At 32.0% G+C, this 27,098-nt stretch overlaps 7 protein-coding genes across 7 annotated transcripts in view; 1 reads left to right on the forward strand and 6 right to left on the reverse strand.

Annotated features, from left to right (window-relative positions):
• Positions 1-157, reverse strand: part of LOC108686536 (L-asparaginase) — a 4,454-nt gene extending 4,297 nt beyond the window's left edge. Inside the window, exon 1 of the mRNA XM_018191893.1 lies at positions 93-157. The gene's annotated coding sequence lies outside the window, so the exon portion shown is untranslated. The remainder of the gene's footprint in view (positions 1-92) is intronic.
• Positions 158-5,428: 5,271 nt separating this feature from the next.
• Positions 5,429-6,123, forward strand: LOC108686547. The gene is made up of 2 exons (XM_018191908.1): positions 5,429-5,578; positions 5,677-6,123. Exons 1-2 carry the CDS (start codon positions 5,429-5,431, stop codon positions 6,031-6,033), a joined length of 507 nt encoding a protein of 168 aa, XP_018047397.1. The 3' UTR covers positions 6,034-6,123.
• Positions 6,124-6,678: 555 nt separating this feature from the next.
• On the reverse strand, positions 6,679-9,874 carry LOC108686538. The gene is made up of 7 exons (XM_018191895.1): positions 9,305-9,874; positions 9,002-9,129; positions 7,998-8,219; positions 7,762-7,919; positions 7,330-7,531; positions 7,169-7,250; positions 6,679-6,998 (listed from the first exon to the last, which is right to left on the reverse strand). The coding sequence occupies exons 1-7, from the start codon at positions 9,580-9,582 to the stop codon at positions 6,788-6,790; spliced, it is 1,281 nt and encodes a 426-aa protein (XP_018047384.1). The 5' UTR covers positions 9,583-9,874; the 3' UTR covers positions 6,679-6,787.
• Positions 9,875-12,193: 2,319 nt separating this feature from the next.
• Positions 12,194-12,723, reverse strand: LOC108686548 (PR domain zinc finger protein 5-like). The gene is made up of 2 exons (XM_018191910.1): positions 12,414-12,723; positions 12,194-12,318 (listed from the first exon to the last, which is right to left on the reverse strand). The coding sequence occupies exons 1-2, from the start codon at positions 12,721-12,723 to the stop codon at positions 12,194-12,196; spliced, it is 435 nt and encodes a 144-aa protein (XP_018047399.1).
• Positions 12,724-13,672: 949 nt separating this feature from the next.
• LOC108686491 (zinc finger protein 408-like) lies at positions 13,673-14,216 on the reverse strand. The gene is made up of 2 exons (XM_018191829.1): positions 13,898-14,216; positions 13,673-13,815 (listed from the first exon to the last, which is right to left on the reverse strand). Exons 1-2 carry the CDS (start codon positions 14,214-14,216, stop codon positions 13,673-13,675), a joined length of 462 nt encoding a protein of 153 aa, XP_018047318.1.
• Positions 14,217-16,737: 2,521 nt separating this feature from the next.
• Positions 16,738-19,571, reverse strand: LOC108686537 (zinc finger protein 2 homolog). The gene is made up of 2 exons (XM_018191894.1): positions 18,640-19,571; positions 16,738-17,861 (listed from the first exon to the last, which is right to left on the reverse strand). Exons 1-2 carry the CDS (start codon positions 19,458-19,460, stop codon positions 16,787-16,789), a joined length of 1,896 nt encoding a protein of 631 aa, XP_018047383.1. The 5' UTR covers positions 19,461-19,571; the 3' UTR covers positions 16,738-16,786.
• Positions 19,523-24,283, reverse strand: LOC108686535 (zinc finger protein 260-like). The gene is made up of 5 exons (XM_018191892.1): positions 23,814-24,283; positions 23,587-23,733; positions 22,751-22,882; positions 22,611-22,675; positions 19,523-20,881 (listed from the first exon to the last, which is right to left on the reverse strand). The coding sequence occupies exons 1-5, from the start codon at positions 24,150-24,152 to the stop codon at positions 19,573-19,575; spliced, it is 1,992 nt and encodes a 663-aa protein (XP_018047381.1). The 5' UTR covers positions 24,153-24,283; the 3' UTR covers positions 19,523-19,572.
• Positions 24,284-27,098: the final 2,815 nt, after the last annotated feature.

A 27,098-nucleotide genomic window follows, 5' to 3' on the forward strand; every position in this document is an offset into this window, starting at 1 on the left:
AATAAATTGAAATTAAAAAATTTAAATAAGAGAGGAAACATATTTTTTTTAAGTTCTTAAGTCTCTGTCTGAATTAACATCGTTTCACACACCTTAATATCGTTAGCAATACGAATCCAGCCATCCATGGTCATATTACTGGAATCGCAGAGATTCGAGTACTCGAATACGTTGTAAACAACCCGACGATTGTCAGTTGCAGTCACGCTGCAAGATTAAGAGGAAAACTTTTAAGAGAAAGCGAAATGGTACGCGGGGAACCGGTTCACGTTCTTCCGCAAACTAGGAATTTTTACGGTTCATGTTTTCCTATGGAAAATAATCGGATTGAAAAAACTGGCACAGAAGAAATTCCAAATTTCCAATTTTCAAAATCAATGCTGCTTAATTACTTATCTTTTACAATAAATCGACTGATTAATCTTCTCAATCTTGTTGAAAACTATATTCAATTTAAAAATAATAAAAAAGGTCTTAGGCCAGTATTTATAATTCATTCTTATTCCAAGACAATCTTAAATATAAGTATATTAACTATAAATATCAATTATTAAGGAATTATATTTTTAGAAGCAATTCAAATGATTTATTTAATATCCGATTTCTTTCTCACGAGTGAAAGTTCAAAATTAAAATTCCAACGAATTTAGTCGACAATACGAGTTTGTGGAAATCATTGTTGATTCATTATTTCTGCATGGGACTTCACAATTAATATCTGCAAATAATATTAAATGTTAAATACTTACGGCAAAACTAGCGGTCCCATCGCCCCGAATCTTTTCTCGGCATATTCTCGATCATACAATTGTGGATATTTCCGTAGGTTTTTTACAAACGCATTAGCTAATGGCACCAGTACTGCAGAAAACAGTCATTTTGTTGTTATCAACAAAATATAATAAAGATAATTATAGAGATAATTATGATGTCACAACGACATTATTTTAAATTTATTGTAATCACACTAATTTATTTGTCATCACATTTGGAGTTTTAATTGTATTATATTATGTTTATAATTTTCTTTCGATTTATATTCAAAAATTCTGTAGCAAAGATAAAACCAGAGATCCAAGACAAATTACGTAAACTATTCTTTGGATCTAAAATCTTCATTGGAACCCATTTTATTCATTAAAAACTAAATTACATGAATATATTCTATCAATGATCTGTGGACGAAAGACACTAAAAATCCGTAAGTTGCGTAGTCTGTGAAACGAGAGAAAAATTAAGAAGAAAATTAAGGACAAAATCGGAGATTCCTCGTGAGATCAGATTTCATAAAAAATGAAGAAGAACATTCATATGTAAAAACTTAGCTATGTCTGAAATTTATGGTGATGAAGATTTTACGGCGCAAGATTTTTTTCGAAATTTACATCTAAAGTAATTTTTTATTTCATGAAATAATCACCTCCTTGTTCATTTCTCATCATTCCTATCGTACCACCCGTGTAAAGTACCAGAACACGACCTTCCTGCTGGTTACCATTAGTCATCCTGCCGGTGATGTTTCTTCTAATATTTTTTATGTTTCTACCATTATTATCGTTATCACAAACATTTTCTAACTCGCTAGGCGATCGTGACATAACGCACGTGCAGTCGTCCCGATGACTTCTATGAGACTGATGCAAGACCGACTGGTGTCGCATGATCTTGCTTGCACTGACGTCAGGAATTGGTATACAACTGTAGCTATGTCTGTTTCTACCAATACAAATTAACTTCAATCTTAGTTTAACTTACTCTTTATTTTTTCTAATTTTTAGAAAAAAGATGGACAGTAAATTAAACAAAGATTAAAGTTAATCTAAGTAGATTTCTAAGAACTAAAAGAAATCAAGAGTAAGTTGAATTCAAAAAATTAATGTTGGTAGAAACAGGCAATAGAATATTTTTCATTTCTTAAATTTTTAAAAGATTTATATTATTTTTTATGAATTATTATCTTCAATTTTTATTATCTGCGAATGTTGTCTTTGATTGTATTTGATTTAAAAAAATGTCTATAGTCCTTAACTATTATAATCAATTAATTATTAATTAAAAGTTCTAATTTTAGATTGATCTTAATGAAATTGATCTTAATAAATAAGAATCAGTTTTGTGATCATCTTTGTATTTTTTTTTTTTCGGTTCTTGTTCATGGTTAAATAGAATAAGAATAAAGTGAATAAAAAGGAAACTTACCACGTCACTTGTTATCATCAGTTAGCAGCCAGCTTATTCGACAGTAATTCAATCTTACACATACACTATTATAATGTGCAAATTCTAAGCGCTTAGGAGAATTACAAAGAGCGATAAATTTTTATATTCTATGATTGTGACGATATGTGAAATATTTATCTTCCAATAACACATTTAACATTTGATGACAAACAACTAGGCGAGATAAACGATGACGTAATGTTGCTGTTGTAAGATAATGAATACATACATTCCATGTTATTTTTCTTTCTGCTTATAAATTTAATTAAAATATTCTGCTTATAAATTTCTTAAATAAGACTTTACCATAAGTGGAAAAAAGAAATTGCATTTATTTGTTTGTACTTTCTGTATATTCAGTATTTCATCAGATTAAACAATATGGATTTTTATTATTATAAAATAAGATAAAGTATGTGCAAAGAAATGATCAAATTATCTATAAATTATTGAAATATTGTGTGTATAAAAAAGCATATGTCAATTTATTTTAATTTGATTAATTTTTTAAGTATAGAAGTCCTTAAGTATAGAAGTCCTTTTATTAAATATCATTCGATTTATTAAATGTTTTCAAGGTATTAGCTTCTTTTCTTTTTCCCTCACAGATTTACGATATTTTTTTAATAATCTTTTTAAACGAATAATTTTTTTCGGCAGCAATATTATTTTATAATCGTACAGTTAAATATAAATAATTGCGATACATTAAGATCTTATAAAGATGCATATAATTATCAAATTTTCATTGTTTTTTTGTTTATAATTATAAAAAATTCTGCTTCTCTTAGGATATATTCGAAGTTATTCATGAAGCAGTAGTGTAGTGCATGTAGATTATATATAAAAAGTCTGATTCAAGCACATTGGAAACGTTTTCGTAGCGTTGAGAATTTCCTAGATTGTACTGTTTATCCTAAATTCTTAGCATTTCTTTCAGTGCTTTGATTGCTTTTATTCCGACTTGAGACAGTTGATGCGTTTAATGCGTTAATTTATAAATATATGTATGATATTATGCGCTTTATAATTTGGAACAAATATTCGTGGTATTGTATCTTTTAAATGGGTCATCTTGACGTTTGCAATGCTTATGAAATCATTTCATTCTTGTTGTTTATTAAATGTTAAACAAAGACAAATAACACTCACATTATGAGTACCATTTGGAACGCATCTTAAAGAAGAACAAATGTTATGGCGAAGAAGAAGTCGAAACGAATTTGTTTGCCTTGAAAGTTGTTTATTTTATATTATAATTAGTTTATTTCTCATAATTAATATTAATTACGAGAATCTCTTAATTAATATTATAAGTTTAGAAGTTAATTTTCGAAGTTTGATGTTACATTATTATATGTTAGATAATAATAATTAATAATTAAAAATATAATAAATAATGTAATATACATAATAATACAGCAATATATTATATTATTATATACAGAGTAAAAATTTCAAACGTAATGGATCGAATATTTCGGAAAATATGAAAGATACGGAAAAATGTTTCAGATAAAAGTTGTACGATCTAAAGGGATATTGATAAAATAAATTGTCCAAAAAAATCAATTTTTAAGATTATAAAGGTTATCATCATTTTTTTAAATGGAATTATATAATTTTTTTTATGTAGTATGATTCCTCTGATTATTCGGCACATAAAAGTATTCAAGCTATCGAAAAATTAATAATTTGCGAGATATTTTATATTTTATACATGCACATTTTTACGTGAATTATGTGTTGTCTATATAATTAAATGACTATAGGCCTAAGACGATTGAAGGACAAATGATGGAAAGAGAACTCAGGAAAAAAATAAAAAAGAAATAAACTTTAATTAATAAATCTACGAAGAAGTGAAAGACACAATTTCAAAAGAAACAGAATTTTTACATAATGAAATAAATTCAAACAAATTTTTCTTTTGAAAAAGGAAAATTTTAATAATGTAAGTGTTCGAAATGTTGTCCACTTGCATTTATCCAAGTTTGCAATCTTCGTTGAAAATTATTATGCACACTTTGTAATTCGTTTCTTGAAATTATTTAACATTTGGCGTATTTTTAGCATCATATTTTCAGTAGTTGAAGAATTAATAATTCATAAAAAATTTCTTGAATTTTGCCTCAAAAGAAAAAAAATCTAGGTAGATCAGATAATCTCTCAGATTAGATAATCTAGGTGGCCAAGACACTGGACTTTCTCGACTTATCCATCGATATTTTGTCAGTATTTATATTTTTATCAGTATATTTTATTTGTATCCCTTCAGACTGTACAACTTTTATCTGAAACATTTTTCCATATTTTTCATGTTTTCCGAGATATTCGGTCTATTATATTTAAAAATTTTCACTTTGTATAATGTAATAATACAATTAAAATATATAATATTTTTATAATTTGCATTAATGACCAGATCGCCCAGGAAATCGTTCCGAATAACTAAATTATGTGCATTGATAAAACGAACTGATTTTGAAGCACTGTTTAACAATAGTTGCTTTCCACCGATAGATAATTCTTAGAGAATTCTCAGATAATTCTCATTTGTGATGTCATAACTCAGTTGAATGAGCATCCTTTTACATTCTAACAAGTAAGATTTAACTGAGCTTTTGCCTATAATTTATACAAAATCGAGACCGTGCTTTAGAATTTCGTAAACTCACTTTAAAAGTGAGATTATAAATCTGTGTTATCATGTGATAACTTATTTTTACCAAAGTATGAAATACATACTTTGTTTTTTTTTTGTCAAGTATGAAATACTCAGTTCACTTCAGACTTAGTTTCACTTATGTGTAAATGGAAAGCAACTAATAATGCAGTATATGCGTTTTCTGCGTAATTTGGAACTCACCTTTAGTTTCACAACTCATGGTTAATTCTTAATCGAGTTCGAATCTTAGAACTGGAAAAAGATCAGGAATAAATTGAACCTCAGTTAAGAGTTAACCATAAATTGTAAAGTCGGATTTTAAGAGCCACTTCGTCCAACTCTGATTAGAGAAATTGAAATTTAATTTTTCGATTTCTCGACCAGAACTTGACTAATATCGATATCTCGAAATTGATTCAGTCGATTTTAAGTCGCGTTTGCCACATGCCACTATTGCTAGCAATGGCAGATTGTCAGCAGGCAGCAATTGCAAACATTTGATATGTCAAACATCATCGTGATGAATTCAGAATAATCGCGATGACGGTGAAGGAAAGATTGGAGGCGTATAGACGCAAGAAGCGCAGACAGGAAATGATGGAATCGATCAAGAGTGTAATGAGAAACATATTTTCGTGGAATCGTGAAATCAGAATCGAGAAATTTGAAGAATCGATGAAGGAGGAGCAGGTGAGGTTATATTTATGAGGGAAAAAAATAAAGAAAGTTGCGGGAAGTTTTAAAAAATGTTTTGAGGAAGGAATATAAATTTCTTCCTTTGTTTGTAGGTTAAACTATGCAAACAGTCAGTGGATGTCGAAGAGGATGTCCAGGAGATTGACGTTCAGGAGGAGGACAACACACAGGAATCGCAAAGTACAGTGTTAAAACGAATAATCTATTTATTATACTTTCTGTTATGGGCCACGTTATATATGATCGCATTAGAGTACGAGTTCGGTGCTGTCTACTTCGTACTGTCGGCTCTGATCTTTATCTGCTTGAACACCAGATCCGGGCCGAAACGACGTGGCGAACCCAGCGCTTATTCTGTCTTCAATCCGAATTGTGAGGCGATAGAGGGTACTCTCGATGCATCACAGTTCGAAAAAGAAATAAGATATGGTATAGGAGGGATACGATGAAATTGACATAAATCAGAAAAATCTGAACAGATTTGATATGATGTTATTCGCATTCCGATCTATTTATATATCATGATTGGATTATTTAATGTGGAGTATGTAACATTTTCAATGTCAGATAAATAGCTTTACAATTTAAAGCTAAAGTAATGTTACATAAACATAAATATATAATTACATTAAACTCTTCTAAATTAGTATATTATATATATTTAAAAGCTAATTCTTATTTAATTTAATATTTAATTTGAAGAGAATCTAATGTTTTTTACATGTAGGGTACAAATTACGAATATATATAAATTCCACAAAGTTTTATAGTAATTCCAAAAAAGTATAAAATGTGATAGCGAAAGCATATGTTATATATATTGTATAAAAATATACAAATAAGTATTATGTTATGTGTTATTTTTGTAAATTTTTACACACAGATAGAAATATATATTTTATTTACATTCACTGTAAAATTGTAATTGTCTTTAGCTGGGCAATAAACATGAAATAAGGTAAAGCAAAGGAAATGTCAAAACGATTTTCATGTACTATTTATAATATAAAAATGAGCTATAAATTCTTCATACTCACTAATACTCGTTTTGTCATTTATGTTGCTTTGCGTAGAAAACAATTGAGACTGAGCAATTCATGAAAAATGTGTATTGTCACAACAAGAAGCAGGTGTCCTGTAACAATCTATATATTCTGAAGTCTTTCTTATATCCTTTCGAGAGAGAAGTTTCTCTTTTTCGTCTTATATTTCTTGCAGAATTTCTATAGCGTCCTCATAACATTTCGTCATCTGGTCGAGATAAGCTAATATGGTAGATTCACTAATGGAATCGTGCGACAATTTCCGAAACGTCGCTAGATCGGTTCTGGAATGCGAATCAATTTTATCAGAACATAGAAGCGCCTTATCCAGATCCAGAAGCAGATCATTCCATATCCTCATATGCAGCATCCTAAAATATTTCGCCGCATTAAAATATAATTAGCAAGTTATATGAGACAAGTTTCTTAATAATTTTAATTCTAGTAATTTCTGTGATATCCATGTCATTGATTTCATACAGATATTATTAAGATTATTAATTAATTGATCATTAATTAATTCTGAGTTTACTATACTTACTGAACATCATCTGTCGTGTTGATTTCTGCATTAAATTCTTCCACAGCTGTGAGCAATATCCTTAATGTTTTCTTCAGTTTCTCTGAAGAAAAGCAACGATTAATTCAGGCTTTTTAACACTCTTGTTGAAAATTAATGAAATCAAAGAAAATAAAAAATACCCTTTGCATCTTGAAATCTGCTTGTCTGAGTGTTAATAGACTCCACTATTTCATTAACGGTTTCGTTAAAATACTTAGGTTCCCATTGAATAACTGTACATTCGGACAATCGCCATATAGTTTGGCCAACCATCTGAGCCAGAGTTATGTCGTATAGTTGGGAATTTTGATTGTGATGATTGTGTGTAAGGCTATTATTATTCTGCATAAAAAAAAAGAGATGAAAGCACAGAAATCATCCGATTAATATTATTAACCAAATAGACATTTCATAAAATATTTACAAATTTTAAGCAGATACTTTAATAATAAAATTGTTTGAATCTTAATTTAGAATTTAAAATATAGCAATATATGTTATTAAATTAAAAATAAATGCAATTTATATTGATGAAATTCTGAAAAAGCTTTGTATGAAATGAGACTACTTACGAACGAAAATATCACTTGCGGAATATCTAAAGAAAGGCGAGGACCGAACACTTCGTGTTCGAGATATGTCCAGTTATTATCGCCGGGTATTGTCCTGATAGCTTCGACAGCTAAGGATCGTATGATATCTGATCCGAATAAAACCGCGTGATTGTTAGCTGAAATCAGATAATTCTTTATATTTGTGTTTCCTATATAATGTTTATAACACGTAAGTAATAAAAATTCGAGCAAACCTCGCACAAAACGACCGTGCACCGTCACGTAAGCCATAGTTCTTCGCCATATAAATGTAGGCAGAGCTTGTGGGCAAATGTCCGAAGATGTAAAAGACATGCAAAAGATTAAACTTCGTCGTGGTCGCCAATTGTGTCCTAAACATATCTTGTCTAGAACTTGTGCCAATTCCAGAGCTAATGTTATACCGTCTTCATTAACGGATAAGATAATATATCTATCTGAAACAAATCAGTAGAATAAACGAAAATCCTGCTGTAGAAGACGAGAGAAAAGATAAAAGGCATTGTTTTTCTTTAAGTAAATATATGCAATGATAAAATTAAGAGACACGATAGTGTCAAGTAACTTCCGAGACCGGTCTATTCGAAACATGATCACATTAAATCTTTAAAGAAAAACTTAAAGAAGAATCTGTTTTCAAAGCTGAATTTCATTCTAGCTTTAGAATTCTAAAATTCCCAATAATTCCCAATTCAAAATAAAAACAATAATAATCTTATTATATCTTAGTTAAAACTTAATAAAATTTAATTTTAGAAGATTCTTGGACGCTGTTTAAATGTAGCCTGAAAATGTAAAAAAGGTAGTAATCTGTAATAAAGGAGTTTACAAGATTCATAATGTAATTAAAATTTGGAGGTCTGTTTGGAAATCAATACTTAACTGTTTGTGCAATATTGATGAGCTTAAAATAAAGCGAAAATATTACCAAATTATTCCATATTATAGGCCAAGTTTCATAAAAAGTTTACAAAAATAAAAGGAGGTAAATGATTCTTAAATAGGATCACCCATTTATAAAAAAATTAAAGATTATTTCATATGACTGTTTGTGAATTGCATGTAAATGTAATTGAAAATTGCAAAATGATTTGCGCATATATTAAATAGAGTAAGAGATTATTTTAAAAGTCGATATAGTAAACTCTATTTAAGAGTCGATATAGTAAACTTTTCATTTATTATCCAAATAAATATAACTAAAACATTAAGGACTCACCTGATTCTCGTGAACCGCGGACAGTCGCATGAATACATGGTGCATGGTTGTACACTTTATGAATGAGTGACAAGTTGGAAAAGAGCCCACTTATGCGTCGCATATCTTCATTTGACATCTGTCTATTTCTAATTGAAAATAACGAACATTTATTAGTAAAGAATTTAATTCGATAATTTTCTAATGGAATTTTTCATAAAGATTAATCTACTATATGATATTATATTCTGATATATAAGTGAGAATATATTCAGATATATTGTCATATATAATTAAAAATGATAAGATATTAAGACAATATACGTCGTGCGATCGTAGTCGAGTGACACTCTTTCTAATTCCTGGAGCATTATTTCTTGAAGATACTCTGTATTTTGGAGACCATTTCCTGCCAATTCACTTCGTATCTTTTGCGCCTGGGCCTCCAATGATCTCTCAACGGTGAAACGGCCCAGCAGAAAACCGCATAGGAGACATAGGAAACCAACCGAGAAAAGAAACGAGAAACACAACCGTTTCGTCACGTATTCACTGGACTCGTCGATATTGCGAGTCATTTGAAGACTAAGGACTCGCTGCATCCTCACGAAGTGTTCTTTGTAGAAATCTGTTCAAAAGTATTACTGATAGATTTCTTTTATCATCTTTTATAGTATTGTATTTGTCAGATTAAATTCTTCTTTTCGTATAGCCACATATTGGAGCTTTAAAAATATGAAAGCTCGATCTAGATTTTTCTTATACAAACCCAACGAATTCACATTCGTGCATTTCTAGATTAAATGTGTGCACATAAATCACAATTACGCAAGTTTTATTTTAAATCCTAAGTTTATTAAATCAACAAAAATCTCTTGTAATATACAAGATATTTCTCCGTATATTATTTGCGCGAAAGTTTCAATTATATGGCGAATCGCGAAAACGACTTCCACTTTTGCTAATTAAATCGATCACTAATATAGTAATCACATTATCTGGATAACAAGATTACATTAACGATAAATCTTCGCAGACTTCGCTTTTCGTGCGACGTCTACTTGGACCACACTTTGTCACCATGTAGGAAAATCTCGCGGCGAGTTTTGATCGTGAAGACGATAGAGCTGACCGTTTTCCGCTGTCTCCGTCGTCGCCAAATTGCGTGGGACCCCACAGATATATTTTACAGTCCGCCTCTTTGACGTCTCGTTTATTTTATTCTTGCGTGAAGAGCGTGCGCGCTGTTCTCATCTCCGTTCTTTTATGTGGAGGAAAATAAGGAAGTGAAAGGAAGAAGAAAAAAACAATATAACAGAGTTCATTTTCTAATCAAGTCCGCACTTAGGTTTTGTTTAAATTTATCCAATTTAGAAATTTATCCAATTTATTATTCATCATTTAGATAAAAATATTCTTACAGTTAAAATGTTAATTTTTTTTTAAGTATTGCGGCGAGAAATTTTTAATGAAAGGTAATCTGAGACATCTGAGGATTATCAAAGAAAAAGGGTAATTATAATTATCTTTAAATTGAAGAAATCATTTAGGACAAGATCATTTATCAAGATTATAAATCTATTTGAAAAATATAATATTTGAAAAATATTAAAACACGTTTCTTTCTGGACACCGTGTACACAAACGTCATCAGAAGTGTGGACGTCGCATGTTGGGTAACTTATTTCGAGCAATAATACGATGGCGGTGTTTCATTTATAAATAGTTTTCGATGTATTACGTGCGCGTGCAAGGTTGTTCCAACTCTAACGTTTTCTATGCGGACTTTCGAAATTATATATATAAATTTTTCACACGTGTTGTGACAATGTACAGTCGATTTCATTATTTGTTAAATTTTGAATGAATTAACATTAAAAAATTACAGGAAATAATGAAGTTCATTCGGACAATAATAAATTCGAAAGTGTAAATTGAGGCAGGTATCATTAAATATTACTTATGCATAAAATAATCTTTAATCTTTAATACACACAATAGTTTTTCGCACCTTTATTACACATGATGGATCTTTCGCATGCTGGATTAATTCTTATTACTTTTATAAGTATCTATATAAAAAGAAATAGGATACAAATATCAATAAGGATAAGAAGACGCTAATGTGTCTTGGAAGATATTTAAAATTCATTTGTCTTTAAAAGGAATTAATTTCTTTTTCAAAGTCAAATGTTTTGACTTTGATCAGTCTTTTATTTACAAATTTTTATGTATATATGAAAATGGATTTTTTTTCTTTAAATTTAACATGGAATCTAAGGACCTAATAGAATAAAGATAAACGTTATATTTTTTATTGTGAGTTAGGCTATTAATTTATGTCAAGTCATTATGAATCAAGACAATTCAATATCTATAAAATATATATTTTAAATATACACTGTTAAAAATGTCATGAAATTTAATGTACTTTAAGTTACATAAATTAAATTCAATTTTATGACGCTAAATTAAATTTAATGTATTATATCTGCAATTGAAAAGTATATTTGTATACATGAAATTTAGTGTACTTTTTATAAAATTTTACGACGTTTAGTATATTTTTTTTATTAAATTTCATTTTAGATTTGCATGAAATTTAACATAAGTAAACGTTAAATTTAAGTTACTTATAATTTCATTTTCATTGACAACATTAAATATTAAATATTTTTAATGTACACTGTTAGAAATGTAACCACGAGCTTCCTTTACATGTAAATGAAACTCGTGGTTATGAGCGAAATTAAAAGTAATGAATGATTTAACTGAAAATTAAGTTACAGTAATCACTTAAATGTAATGAACGTGTACATTAAATTTATGAAATTTAATGTACTTTTAATAAAATTTTATGAAAAGTTCATTAAATTTCATAAATTTTCATGAAAAATACATAAAATTTTATGTATATGTACACAAATATACTTTTTAGTCATAAATACATTAAATTTAAATAATGCCAATGAAATTAAGTTTAAATTCTATAACTTAAAATTTAATGAAATTTAAGAACATTTCTAACAGTGTATCTGCTTGAAATTTGCTTCCATTACATGTACCGAAAGCAAATTTCTGTTTTTCTAATAATGTATCTTATAATATTTTCTTCCTGAATAAAAGTCATTTTCGATATATCCGCAAATTTTTGAATGTAATTAACATAGGCAAAAATTAATGAAAGCGTTTCTTTCATCTTTTAATTTGACCTTATTTTCTAAAACGTTGGAAAAACATTCGTTGGAATGGTACGTTCCGATGTAATGCAATACGATGTTCTCTCAAACTCTGTGGAGTAACAAACGTATCGTTACATATTTCGCACTCGAACGGTTCTGCAAATGTTTATACAAAAATTGCAAATTCTTTATATGATACAGATATTCGATCCATAAGAATTATTTGTACGGACAAAGATATCTGTTCTTACCATGCGTTTTCCAGTGCAGAAATAAACTCGAATAATTGCTATACGCTTTATAACAATAAGAACAAAATACTATGTCATTGTGAAATGCATAAATATGCTGTTGAAACGTGAACCAAGTCTTGCTGATTGAATTGCAATAATGACACATGTAAGATGTTTCGGCATGGACTCCTTGCATGTGTTCGTCCAAACTTATCTTTGTTTTAAAGTGAACGTTACATTTGCAGCAGACATTCCGGCATAGAATTATAGAACACAGACTCCTGTGATAATCTTTGCTTTCTTTATTCGTTGATAAGATGGCACCCATGATGGTGGCGATTTGATTTAATACAAATTCCTTTTGAAAAAATTGTTGTTAACAAATAATTTTACAATTCGGTTTTGTTTTTCGCACTTTTTTACGACAGGTTATTTCTATTCTTTCGAAATCTTCATATACGAATTGATATGTAAAATTTCAGGTAATTTGAATTTTGCAATTACAGATTCAGAAAGTCGATAAGAACAACATCGCAGCACGTACTTAGCATGAAGACTGGAGGAATTTTGTGATATTAGATTTGACCGACAAATGTGTATGATTTTTTTGTCTGAATCTCATCTGAACATATTTTATATTTAAACATTTAATAGTAAACAACAAGTCCTGTCTATATGTATCCAAACTTTGTATTGCTTCTTCTGATACTATTACTATACGCTGAATAAACCTATAGCAAATTTGTAATCACTGATTGTGAGTAATGTAAGTACGATTGCAGAAATGTACAAATATCGAAATATCAAGACAAGTTTATTTGTTTAAGCTGTATACGCAAATAAGTACCTTAAATAAGTTAAAGATTATCAAAATTAGGCATATTTTTAATATTTAATTAGGAGATAAAATATTTAATCTATTTGTTTTTAAGAAAAATTAAATCTCTGATTTTTATTCTCTGACAATTTTTATTTAAAAACTTTTATATTTATACATGTTTGTTTTAATTTGATATGTTAACTGTCATAATCTAGTAGTAGTCCAAAATATAAAAATTTGTGTTTTATTTGAAGAATCACATTATTCATTTAATCTGCTAAATCGTTGAAAGATGATTTAACATTACACAGATGTAATATATGTTTCTTATTCAGAATACCATATTTTTTATGAGGTTCTTTATAAAAAATTATTTTTAACGGTATTGATAGTTTTCGACAAAGAATAAAATCATATGTATAAATGCTCTTTCGTGTATTAATTATTCTTTGTAATTTTATTCTTCTCTTTGCATTGGAGCTCTTTGCGGTGGACGATACGGTAAGTCGAATGGCACCTCATGATGCAGCGAGAGGTGATGGTCCCTCAAATTTGATAATGTTTTAAATGTGTTGTAACATAATTCGCACTCGAACGGCTCTGTGTGCAAATATAAATTTACAATATATTTGATTCAAAAAACTGTTTGTCATAATGCCATATTGATAATATATTTTCTTACCATGCATTCTCCAATGCAGTCTCAACCTCCAATGATTGGAATGAGCTTTATAACAATAAGGACAGAATACTATGTGCCTGTGAACAGAGTAACTATGTTCTAGAAATTTTAGCCAAGTATCGCAGATTACGTTGCAGCAATCGCATGTGAAAGACATCCCGGCATGGTATTCATTTATATGTTGATACAAATTCATCTTTGTGAGAAATGCAAGATTACATATAGGGCAGATATTCCTGCACTGAATCATACGGATAAAATGCAGAAGGCTTTCGGATGCTCTGTGCTCTGCATCTAACGTCTGCATTGTCATATCCATGTTCTGTTAATATTTCAATGCAATTTTCGTTTAAAAAGACAATATCATACTTGTGATGATGCTGATTTTATTGCAAATTTTTTCTTAATCCGGTCTTGTTTTTGTCTTCTTTCTAAAATCTTATTTTCCTCTTTCCTGACTCTTTGTGATTAGAGATTCGTAAACGTGATATATAGTATATAAATGCTCGGGCAATAATAGTCAATTTTGCAATTTAAATCGTAAAAGAAAGCCCAATGTCGCAGCGCAAGCAATCGACGGACTCGAACTCAAACTTAAATGATCGAAATGAGTTTAAATTTTTTTTTGTACTTACCGAGCACATTTTAAAAACAAATAATCTTGTTTATATACGATTGGGAATAAATTTTGTATTGTTTGTATCATTGTTGGATTTAAATTTCCAACTGTTGATCAATATGATTATGTAGGCAATTGTACAAATCATGCAACTCTTATTACAAAAATATATCGTAAAAAATATATCAAAATATAAATTTTTCTGTCTACTTTCTCTTGAAACGACGATTACGCATATTGTAATGACAATTAAGATATGTAATTGTCTTATTTTTTCTTTGTTATTGTTACTTGTCTTTTTTTTGAAAATATGATTACATAGATTGATGTTTCATTTATAAGTAATTTTCAGAAATTATAATTGTATCATATGTACATTTTAATTATAACATTTACGTATTTTTCATTATAAACTTTTTCGTATTCATCAATATTAATTTCCACAAAAGTTTCTATATATTCTATATATTGAAGGTTTATTACTATTTTCTTTCTGAACTACAAAGAGTGCATTCTATTTGACGCTCACAATACTCGCGAGCATCGTTTGTCCCTCTTGAATATTTATATATAAATAACAAAAGGATAAAATGATATAACAAGCATTGTAAGTGTTAATCATTGGAAGACTGCTAAAGTAGCGTCCTATATACACAATTCAAAGAGACAGACTTCCCTTCGTGCATATGAGGCAGTGAGCAAAATGAGGATGTCAAAATTATTTTATCTGTTCAATTTTCTAAGCCTAGATCCAAGCGTGTCATATTTACGTATACGATTCTAGACAGCTTACTTTGCTTATTATATTATATATCACTTCCTATGAAGAGGGGTAAATCTCTCGTTGAGTATAGTTATTTAAGAGATTATTTAAATAAAACAATGATTTTTTAATATTTTAAAAAGTAAGCAATAGACTTTTGTTTTTTAGTCATTTTTCACTTACAAAATTTTTTACACATACACACACACACACACACACTATATATATATATATATAGGAATGTTTTTTTTATTTTACATGTAATATACTTATCTTTCTCTCTCTCTCTTCCTTTCTTTATTATGATCTATTTAATTCTTGATTCGTAATTATGAAAAAAGATCTATTTTAAAATATTACACGTCACGTCACGTCACGTGTACATATATATATATATATTAATAATAATAAAATTGATTCCATAATGCGGAAAAAAAAACTATAACGTAAAATTAACATCAATAAATAATCTATTTCAGAATAATTTTTTTCTAAATGTTTTTTTTAATAAGATTAATGTAATACATATGTAAGACACACTAACATTCTCTTTTATTTACGATTAAAAATTTGGTTTTGATTTATGGATATTTATGAAATTTCAAAATATCCTTATCTATTAAATTTTTGCATTACATTGCATCGCATTATTAGGTATTACTAGGGTATGTTTAAAAATAATATTCATGAAATATATACACACACAAACACACACACACGCACGCACACGCACACACACGCTGCATATTACATTCTTCGTTATTTATAGATACAAATAGAAAAAGGATAATTTTACATGAAGAAAAATATGTCAAAAAGTTATTTATATATAAATATTCTTCCCAAACATTTGAAAAATATTTGAAATTCAAGATATTAAAGATTAAAAATTAATATAATTATTAATATTTATTAAAAATTAATATAATTATTAATAATTATATCATATAATTATTAATATTTATGAAATATTTATAAAATAATTATTACAATTTATACATGTTTATACATATTTTATAATACACACACACACACACACACACACACGCACGCGCGCGCGCATTTTATATATTATATATGGATATCATATGTTATAATTTTATTTTATTGTTTATAATTAATCAATACTCATAATCAATTACTCATTTATAATTATTTTAATAATCACAAGTACTAATTATTTATATAATTGACTATTATGTAGCAAATTATTATTCCAAGTTATTCAAATTTAAAACAGAATATTTAATTTAAAATATTTAATTTAAAGATTTTATTAAAAAATTCTATTTTAGATTTACAATGTGAGATTTTATTTTATATTTTTCCATTTAGAATTATCCTTTTAATTGTAACATCAATAACGAACTACCCTGTCTGTATCTTAAATACGTTTGTATAAGTATTTATTTTATATTATCATAAACCTTTTAAATAACTTAAATTTTTTAATATCAGGAACATTTATATTAAATTTTATTTATCCGACCCTAACTATTCGATGACACTAATCAAACTCGATACGATTTTTACATAAATCTCGGAGTTCACTTTGCGAGTACCCGCACGTCCCTAACTTTAAGCGTTCATGACTTTTGAGATAACGTTTCTGACCGAAACTGATACCGCATTTTTGACACGTATACGGTTTGTCTTCGGAATGGACGCGTTTGTGTCTGGTTAGGTCGTTCTTTACGCCAAAACTCTTACCGCATACGTCGCACGTATGATTTTTTTCACCTGTATGTACTGTCAGATGACCCAACATTTGTTGTCTCCAACGGAACTTTTTCGCGCAATAAGTACACTTGTGCGGGAACTCGTCTGTATGGATCTTACTGTGTATATAGAGAGATGCTTTGGTTTTGAACGTCTTGCCACACGTGTGGCACACATACGGGCGTTCACCAGTATGGATACGTCGGTGGTCTTCCATGGCAGTCTTCATGGCAAAGCTGCGACCACATATATCACAGGTGTGATTCTTCACGCCGTCATGCACGTGTTTCAGATGATAATATAGACTACCACCCTGAACAAATTGCTTCCCACAGATGTGGCATGTGTATGATTTCTCACTCGAGTGTGTGCGTACGTGAGCCCAGTGATTTTTGCGTGAACGGAACTTCTTGTTACAAAATTTGCAAACTATCGACGGACTGGTGCACACAACTTTTTTGGATTTGAATTGTTTGACATTTTTCTCTAGATATTCATTGGACTCCTTTATTTCCGCTATAAGATTCTGTCGCGTAGCCTCGTTTGATGTTGTTCCTTTCGTGCAATTTGTTCGCATCTGATTAGTAGAATTAGAACCTTCATCTTCTGTACTCTTCTTCTTATTGTCATTTGTCAAGGAGAAGGACATTGTAGATGATGTATTTGTGGAAGACGAACATTTAGTTGATGTATCGTTATCGATATTATCTGCAGGAAAAAAAATATTTTTTGAATTTTCATCGATTACATTGGACGTTTTAGTTTGGATTGGATTGATTTTATTTCTCCGTTCTCCCTTCTTATACACTCGTTGGCAATAACTATAGATGATTTTTCTCTCGTGTGTGACTTCATTTTTTAATCTGTAAAAATAAAAAGTAATCATTTTTGTTAACAAGCTTATATTTTTATTATCATTTTGTATTTAATTTGTGTGTGTGTGTGTGTGTGTGTGTTAAAGATATTTAATTTATTTAAACAAATATTTAATAAATATTCTTTTAGTCAATTTCATATATATTTATATTACAAAATCTTAAAGTTCGTGAAAAGAAAATTTTATTTGTAAACAATGTGCATTGAAATCAACAATTTTCAATCTTAAAATTTCACACGATATATTTATCATTTTCTTTAATAATTGCAAGATATATCTTATGAAATTTACTTACAGTTTCCTTTGCTCAGCTTCTTTTTGTATTATTTAATGACCTCGAGAATTGTCAGATTAAATTTTTTTTATGTAGGATTTTAGAGAATATAGTTTCTCAGTTATTCCAAATACTTCTTGTTTAGTAATACTTAATCTCTTATTTTATTTGTTTATTTTTATGATTTTTATCATAATCTTGTCAATAAATTAAAAAAATTATTTTAACCAAGAAAAGCAATCTCTGGTTTTTTTGGTTGTAGTTTTTTTCTTTAATACATGAAATTCCCTTCGATTCGATACAGATACAGAATATAATGAAATCAATACGAATGATTTTTCTATAAAGGATTGTTTAGTTCTTTTTGTTTCTCATCTAATTTTAAAGTGTTCGAAGGATTAATAGCTGGTGTATTGATGGCATCAAGTTTAATGGCAAATGTTTCACAATTTCAGTTGTCCAAAAATAAATCCTGCATCTTGTCTCTTACGTGCGTACAGCCGTATGTAAATTGCCATAGTGTCTCTTCAGATATCGCTCCTGAGTAAATTTGGCGCCGCAGATTACGCAAACATACAAGCGTTGATTGGTATGAGTGCGTTGATGACGGGTGATGCAACCTTTGCTGCGGAAACATTCGTCACAGATATCGCAGACATACGGCTTTCGACCAGAGTGCCAGATCGCGTGTTTGTCCAATTCTTGTTTTCTTCTGAAACCGCGGTCGCACAGAACGCAACGATATGGCAGGATCTTTGAATGGTAGAGTCGGTGCACATGCAGGGACGCCTTCTGCTTGAAGGATTTGCCACAAGTCTCGCATACGTGAGGCCTCTCACCGGAGTGAGTGCGCCTGTGCTCGTCCCTCGATGCTCTCGAGGCAAGATGACGACCGCAAATATCGCAGGCGAAATTTTTAACGCCGTCATGGACGTCGCGCACGTGTCTGTTCAGACCAGACGCTGATCGAAAACTCTTGTTGCAAATGGAACAAATGTACGGCCGTACGCCAGCGTGAATGTTATGATGAATTAGCAGATTATACGATGTAGAAAGAACTTTTCCGCATTCTTCACACTTGTGAGAGGCACTTCCGTCACCCTTTGTCGTTTTCGAGCGAGTTAATTTGACGTGTTGTTTTAATAATTGTTTTGATCGTTTTGTACATTCTTGAGAATTAATCATATGTTTCTCTTGAGATTTCTGCGTTTGTTCAGAGTTGTTCGGAGAATTTGCCGAATTGTATTTTTCCAATTTCTCGTCAAAATCGCTAAGATGCGTCGATGACAGACATTTCTTGCTAGATACCATTGATTGAGCTTTTCCGACATTAACGTCAGACTCTTCGTTCCTTGGCGAGCTGACTCGTGCGTATTTCTCCGATTCGTCTTTCGACACTCGACGCGTACATCTGAAAAAAGAGTCAGCCCGTTACTTGGGGAGCGGCCAAACTTCGTGATGGCTCGTGACTGAGCTTTTTATGATTAACTAAGTAGCGCTTTTGGCGGAACGAGAGGCTGCAGTCGGTACAGCGCCAGGGTTTCTCATCAGAATGAATCAATCGATGCCGCTTTAGCTCATACTTGATACGAAAGCAACGACCGCATATATCGCACGCATGCGGCTTCTCACCAGTGTGCTTAGTGATATGCACCATCAGTGGCGGTCGTGTGCGGAAGGTCTGATCGCAATAACTACATTTAAATGGGAATACGTCCGAATGCGTACGATTATGCACGAACAAAGAAGCCTTCTGCTTGAATGTTTTGCCGCAGACATTGCAGACGTATGGCCGCTCGCCGGTATGAATGCGTCTGTGATCCTCGACGTTGCGCCGCGTCGAGAACATGCGGCCGCACAGATCGCATGGTACATTCTTGATGCCAGCGTGAGTATCTTTCAAATGTCGTGTCAGACCCTGATTCACGCGGAATCTTTTACCACATAGGTGGCAAGTAAATAGTCGCTCGCCCGTGTGGATGCGCAAGTGCCAGTAGAAGGTGTACGGTGAATTCAGATTCTTGCCACATTCACTACAATGATAATAAATCTTACCGTCGTGTTCTATTCGGGCGCGAAGCACTGTTTCTGTTGCTACAAAAGACTTCCGACTTCTATTTACGACCTCAGGATGCGCCTCCGTCAGATGAATTTTTAACAGTTTCTTTTTCTGTGCCGTGTGCTCGCAATAGTTGCATGGATAAGTTCTGAATTGTTTTTTCAATGGTTTTACTGATGGAAAGCAAAACTCGTCATCGTCGCTTGTGCTCTTAATATCTTCTACTAACCGGTTTTTCTTTTTTATCGTATCATCGTCGGTCTTTGTTTTCTTTTCTGTCACTTTATTACGCGTTCTTGACGAATCTTCTTTGGCTGAATCATGATATTTGCAGTCCGTCATATGGCGGATTAGATGGTGTTTTCTTTTAAAGACACGTTGGCAATTATTGCAAGTATAACCTTTCTTCACAGATTCACTCATTGACTGTAGAATTGTCGATTCATTTTTTTCTTGATCTCTTGAAATGTTGGAGTCCATTTTCTCGGCATATTTTTCTGCAGTGCAATTATCTGACAAATTGCGTGTTTCTCTTTTCGAAATTTCTTTAGCAATCAGCGTCATGCTTCTCATCGGATTGCTTTCGTACTTTATCGTGGCATTACTTGCCCACAGTGCAGCATTACACGAGGAATGGTATGCCGTGAAAGATCTCTCCTTTGTCAGCTCGCACCTGGAAAAACAACAAAGGCGGCAGATTTGAATCGATTTCGTCGAAGGCGCGAAAGGCTGTATCTACATAGAGAAGCAGAGAGAAGGAAAGGGCCATGATATTCTTTCGGCTTAAATTTCTAACGTTTCTTATCGTTAGGACACTCGCAGAGATTCGTTGTGCCGGCTCTTAATATGATTGTTCAGGTAGCGCTTCTGCCGAAAAGCGAGACCGCAATGAACGCAGACAAACGGCTTATTATCGGAATGTATAAGTTTGTGTCGCGCGAGTTCGGACTTGACTCGGAACTTCCTCTCACACACGTCGCACACATGATTCTTCTCGCCGGTGTGCGTGGTTACGTGAGCCAGCACTTCCTGCCGCCGACGGAATCGCTTGCTGCAGTATGAACATGTGTGCGGGAATACGTCGGTGTGTAGTTTGCTGTGGATGTACAAGGACGCTTTGGATTTAAAGGTCTTCCCGCACGAATCGCAAATATACGGTCGTTCACCGGTATGAGTACGTCGGTGATCGTCTCGCGTCGCCTTGGACGCGAACGATCTGCCGCATAGATCGCACACAAAATTCTTCACCTTCGCATGCACATCTTTGAGGTGCCTGGTGAGTCCTCCAGAATCACGGAACTGTTTGCCGCACACGTGACAAGTAAACGGTCGCTCATCCTTATGGATTCTCATGTGTCGTAAATATGAGTCTTTCAGCTTGAAGCATCTACCACACTCAGCGCACTGAAACGTATTCTCTTTATGCGTCGCTTTTCCAAGAATCTTGCACAGATCTTTAGTGTCCTTTTCATTGTCAAGTATCAAATGCATCGAGTTGTCGTCAGAAGAAATGTGATCTCTCTCGCTTTTCTTCACCTCATGTGCGATAGTGATCGTTCGAAGCTCGTTGTTGTCCTCGAGATCAGAATTTTTTATAGAATGATGCATCGAAACAGGTTCTCCCTTCACTTCGATAGGCAACTGATCGTTACTCTCCGGCTGTTCAGATACGGTAGATGGTTGATCGTGCGCCGTGTCCATGACGGCGATCCAGACCGAGTTGGAATCCTCGGCCGTCGCGTTCGGCTTTGTCAGGTTGCGGAGTCTTGGCTGGGACCGTTTCCTGTATGGCTTCCAAAATGCTTTCGGCGTGTCCGGGGACACTTTTAACGGTGTCCGGACGCCGCATGACCTGCAAAATAGCCGAAACTTGACTCCAGGTTTTGCGATTGCGCGGCATGACGCAGCGGAGAATTGCGAATCGGCTGTCACAGCCGCTCGGTTTTTTTTTTCTAGGTAATCGCTAAAGCCAACCACCCCGGCTGTTACGGCGTGTTACCTTTCTCTTTCTATGCTTTGCTCAAAAATCTTTCGTTAAGTTGTCGCAAAAATGTTCTTGGCATATCCAACGCCGACAAATTGTTCAGTTTTTATGTTTTCTTATAAAAAGTGGCTCAGCGAAGTTTCACAGTTCGTTATGACGCGTATCACGATTGCTCGTATGTAGTCGATGTCGAACAGTCTTCATCTTTTCGTAAGATACACGGAAAATGTTTAACAAGCTTTATGTGACACTTGTATATATATTATTCGCATTATATTCTAATATTCTATCATCTATGTGCTAAAAATACGGCGACCATGAGCAAACGTTCATATAAATGAGGAACAGGTAACGAGAAAGAGAATTTCGTGCTCTTTTTATTTAGTTAACAAATTAGGAAAATATATGAGATCATTACCTGTCAGATTTATTAATTTTTTCGATACTGCAACCTCCACTTTTATCATCGTCCTGTTGACTTGGCTGTAATAAGACGTTTAATTAAATTTCTTATGTTTCTGATTCAAGAGGATTATTTTTTAGTTTAATCACACTTACTAGTGGATCCGTAATATTAGACGCAATATTAGTCGTAATATTAGACGTAATATTAGATGCAATGATCGTGCTGGCTGTTGTGCCAAACATAGGTGCAGTAACTTCTAAATTATCCAAAGAAGGATTGTAGTACTGCAAATATTTAAAATATATAATTAGAATATTGTATAGTTGATAATGAAAAAGCAAAAATTACAAAAAAATTGATTACAGAAAAATATTAAAAGCAAGTAATGAGGAAAAAACGAATAATATAGGAAAATAGAATAAAATTAAGCATATCTATAACAGAAAAACATGTTTTCTAAAATAAGATGTAAAATTAGTTAGGATTAGTAAAGTGAAGAAGCTCCACGAACATGATGTAATGACAGAGTGTAAATGAAGAGTTAAATCTCTCAAAAAAAGAAGTATATATTTAAATTCTAAAGACAAATGGCAAGCCTTTACCTTGTACATGTTATTTTGAACACAAATAAGCAAGAGATCATATGAAATAAAAAAAAAGTGAATCTTGTTGCCTAATAATACTTTTGTGTGCATTTTATAATTTCTAGTTCAAACAAATGTTATTATATATTTTATTTGAACTCTCAGAATGTACAGAGAAAAATGTCTGGTTGAATCAACTAAAATTCTGGTGGAAAATAAATGAAGAATTCTGGTTAAGTCTATTAGAATTCTTGAAAAATTTAACTAAAAAATTTTGATTATCTCAACTAGAAATCCAGTTAATTCATTTTTCTTCGTGAATATAATTAACTATCTTGCTAATTAGTTTTGTAATCTTAAGAATCTCTGCTTAAAATTCTTTAAATCTCTTCATGCATTTTTACCTCTTGTTTATTTCGCAGATGCGAATCTTGCATTTCCAGCAGCTTTCTCTCCGCGTTTAGACACCCCTCATTTAATTCATGCCAGGCTATCAGAAAGTTTGCGCAACGTTCGCACAATTGCAACGGCAAAGTGTCGCTTTCGGTTACCTGTGAAAAACAATAAGCAAATGATCAACGAGTTGTTTATCAAATTACTTGAACTGAAACTCGACGTTTATTGTACACACGTGTATCGGCAAATACTTGAGTATTTTACTGATCAAGTCATGTTGTGCTCCCTCGCCCTCAAAGATGGGTATCATACGATCGCTCGTGTTAGCGCATATCCTACAGAGATGCATCCACGTCAATGTGACCTCCGTCTGATGCCTGTGAGACATCGTTTCTTCGATGTTCCCTTCAGGATATTGCACAGCCTGGTCCTGCGATATTAGGAAAAAGTCCTCCTCGGTTCCCTCTGCTTCATTGCGTCCTTCATGCGACACTATACTTTTTACAGTCTCCATCAGAATAATGTCCTCGCCGGGAGAATCCATTCCTGGCGGCATCGAGTTACTAGACTCCATGCTGATGAAAAAAATGACCACGTGTTCAATACGCGATCAACGAAAATTCGTCGAATAATGTAAGATGAAGATGTAATTCTCTCACTGTATACGTCGCGAACACGTCCGTAACACGAGTTTAATAAAAAACGTTTCAAAGCGAACAAAAAGTAAACAATGTTGATGCAAGCTTGTTCCTAAGCCTCCTACTTGTGCTTGGAATGTTTCCGACAGCGCTCGCATGCGCTTAACGATTCGATCAGATAGAAACTTGAGAGAGGACATGACGGCCCAAAATCTATAACTGCAAAATGCTGTTGCGCACTACCGTCCTCTGAAGAAGTAGATGTTAACTATACAACAATATGTCCTCTCTCTCTGGTTTCTCTCTGCCGTCGATATAATTTCGTTAAGTTCATTTTCCAATGTTGCATATACAAAAAAACATAATGTTTTTCGTTTTATACACAAGTGAGCATGATTATCATTAATATTTAATTATTAATTTTATCATTAATATTATTAATATTTAATACTTAACAATAAAATAAAATTCAGTGTAGTATTGTTATATTAATATTTTGATTTAAAATTTTATTATAGAACTTTAAGTAATAAGTATATTTCTATACTTGCGCGGCGTTTAAATGATTTACAATTTATAATTGCTTATTATTTTATAAGTATAAGTAAGTATAAGATTTTTCTTTCATACAATTTTTTCGGTAGTCTTTATTTATTTATTCTAATTGGTTTTTAATTTTTGGAAAAAATATAATTTCTAGTGCGTATTCAAAACACTTTTATGTTTGAAATTTTATAGTATATGTAATATGAACTATGTACTGAATACATGCTAACATTGCTTGTTGAATGCGTACAGATCTCTCTGTCCTCATAAAACGCACGTTCTCAAATTCTGAAAAAGACTGAAATTTTTTTTACGCGTAGTGTTTATATACCACATTTGGAAGCTAGCGTGAACCAATAAGCGCGAGGTATTGCGCTTATTGGCTGGCATGCGAATGGTGGGGTTCGCCGTTTGGCTCATATAAATAGCGCGTAATTCTCGATCTCACGCTTTTGCGACTCGAGCAGGGGATGGGGTATGTCCTGTCATTTTAACGTTGAAAAAGTTCGCAACCCTGTCTTCGAATCGATTGTGATTTTTTTTGCATTGATTTTTTTTAATCTCTGCTGATTATAAAACAACGAGAAACGGCATGAAGGATCGTTCATCGTTGGATTTCTTTAGATAATCTAAGGTAATCAATAATTAACTTTATCTTTACTTTTCGTAATAGTGTAAATATCGCGTATGCAGATTCTAGTATAGCACACTGATTATTCAATCGAAAATATATATTTCTTGCATACTCGTTCGATCGAAAATCAAAACGCGCGACGTCGCGTCGTGTCGTCGCGTCTCGCGTTGTTTTTATACGCGTGAAGTTGACTGCACACGGAAAGCGACGTCGCTTCCTCATTTCGATCGCATTCACATTTCATTCGTAAAATTCATTTGCAACGGATATAGGATGACACGGCGAAACGGACTGGCTCTTAGACGAGTGGAAATGCGTGATCAAATATGGTAATTAAAACCTATGTAATACCTGAATGTATAACTTGAATGTATATTTTTATATGCGATATTTAACAATTCGATTATAGATTCAGTAATCGCTTATTAATAATCCGTTCGAAAGCGTATTTTGTAAAACTTATTTACCGAAAGTATATCGCTTGAATAATTTACAAAGAGATTTTCGAATATCAATCTGCAATACGGAAATAACAATTATAAAAGACGAGCGTATTTTAATATACACTTGCCTTTTATGATTGTTTTCATATTTTGAGCATCAAATATATCTCGACGTACGGAAAATTCATAAATGCGACGCCAAGAGTGAGAAATGCATTACGCCGCATCGATTTTGGTACGCCAAGTTAACCGCGTAAAAACGCTATCTCGTCATCTTAATTACAACTACGATTCATTTACATATCTCGATCTGTAAATGAAGTGCAAATATAATTACGAGATTGGCATCGATCAAATGATTGGAACTTATATTAAACTTGTATCGTTTATTGCAATACTTAATGTTCGCGTAATTATAGATTCAATATTTAAATGAATATTGAATTGTTATAAGAGAAGGACATGCATTGCCATCGTGTCGCTCTTGGCGTGTGAAATTGATCATGCGAGAGACGAAATCGACACAATAATTGTATTTATGTTTTATTTGCAGAATGCGGCAAATACGAGATGATCGGCAAATGAGTGGCGTCGCGACTTATTGAATTGGTAAGCAGAATTTATATTAATTTTATATCGATAATTCGTTTGAACACGTATTTAACAATATTCGTGCAGTCGAATAGTTTTTGACGTAAAGTCAACTATCCAGAAATTTTTCGCTATTTTAGATTCATTCCAATATCCAAATTTTGTAAAATATTGCAAGTATCAAATTTTCTGCGTTATTTTTTTGCTGTCGCATGAATTATGTATCACATATAATTAATTACACATATAATTAATATTGACAATATGAACAAAATATGATATGATATAATATTTAGGGTGCGTTCCGCTTTCACGCTCATATGCTGTAAGCATCAGTTCATCCTTGTATATCAAATATTAAACAGGACAAATGATGCTTACAAGTATTGTACGTACAAAAGAGTACAGAGCGCATCTTTAATAATTATTTGCAATTGCACTTAATTTTAATAAATGATTTGTTTCAATAACTAGATACTGTTTACATGTCACAAAGTAAGCAATAGGAAGAGAAGAGAGACGAGAAGCAGGTTTGACAATTCTGTGAAGAGGAGAAGGAGGAGGAGGAGGAGGAGTAGCAGAAGGAGGTTAAGGAGGAGGAGATTTAGGAAAAGCAATGAGTTTCAATGGAGCAATTTTGTGTAAATAAGCTTATTGCTTGCATAAAA

The sequence above is a fragment of the Atta colombica genome, unplaced genomic scaffold, assembly GCF_001594045.1.
Source record: "Atta colombica isolate Treedump-2 unplaced genomic scaffold, Acol1.0 scaffold187, whole genome shotgun sequence".
NCBI classification, from domain to species: domain Eukaryota; kingdom Metazoa; phylum Arthropoda; class Insecta; order Hymenoptera; family Formicidae; genus Atta; species Atta colombica.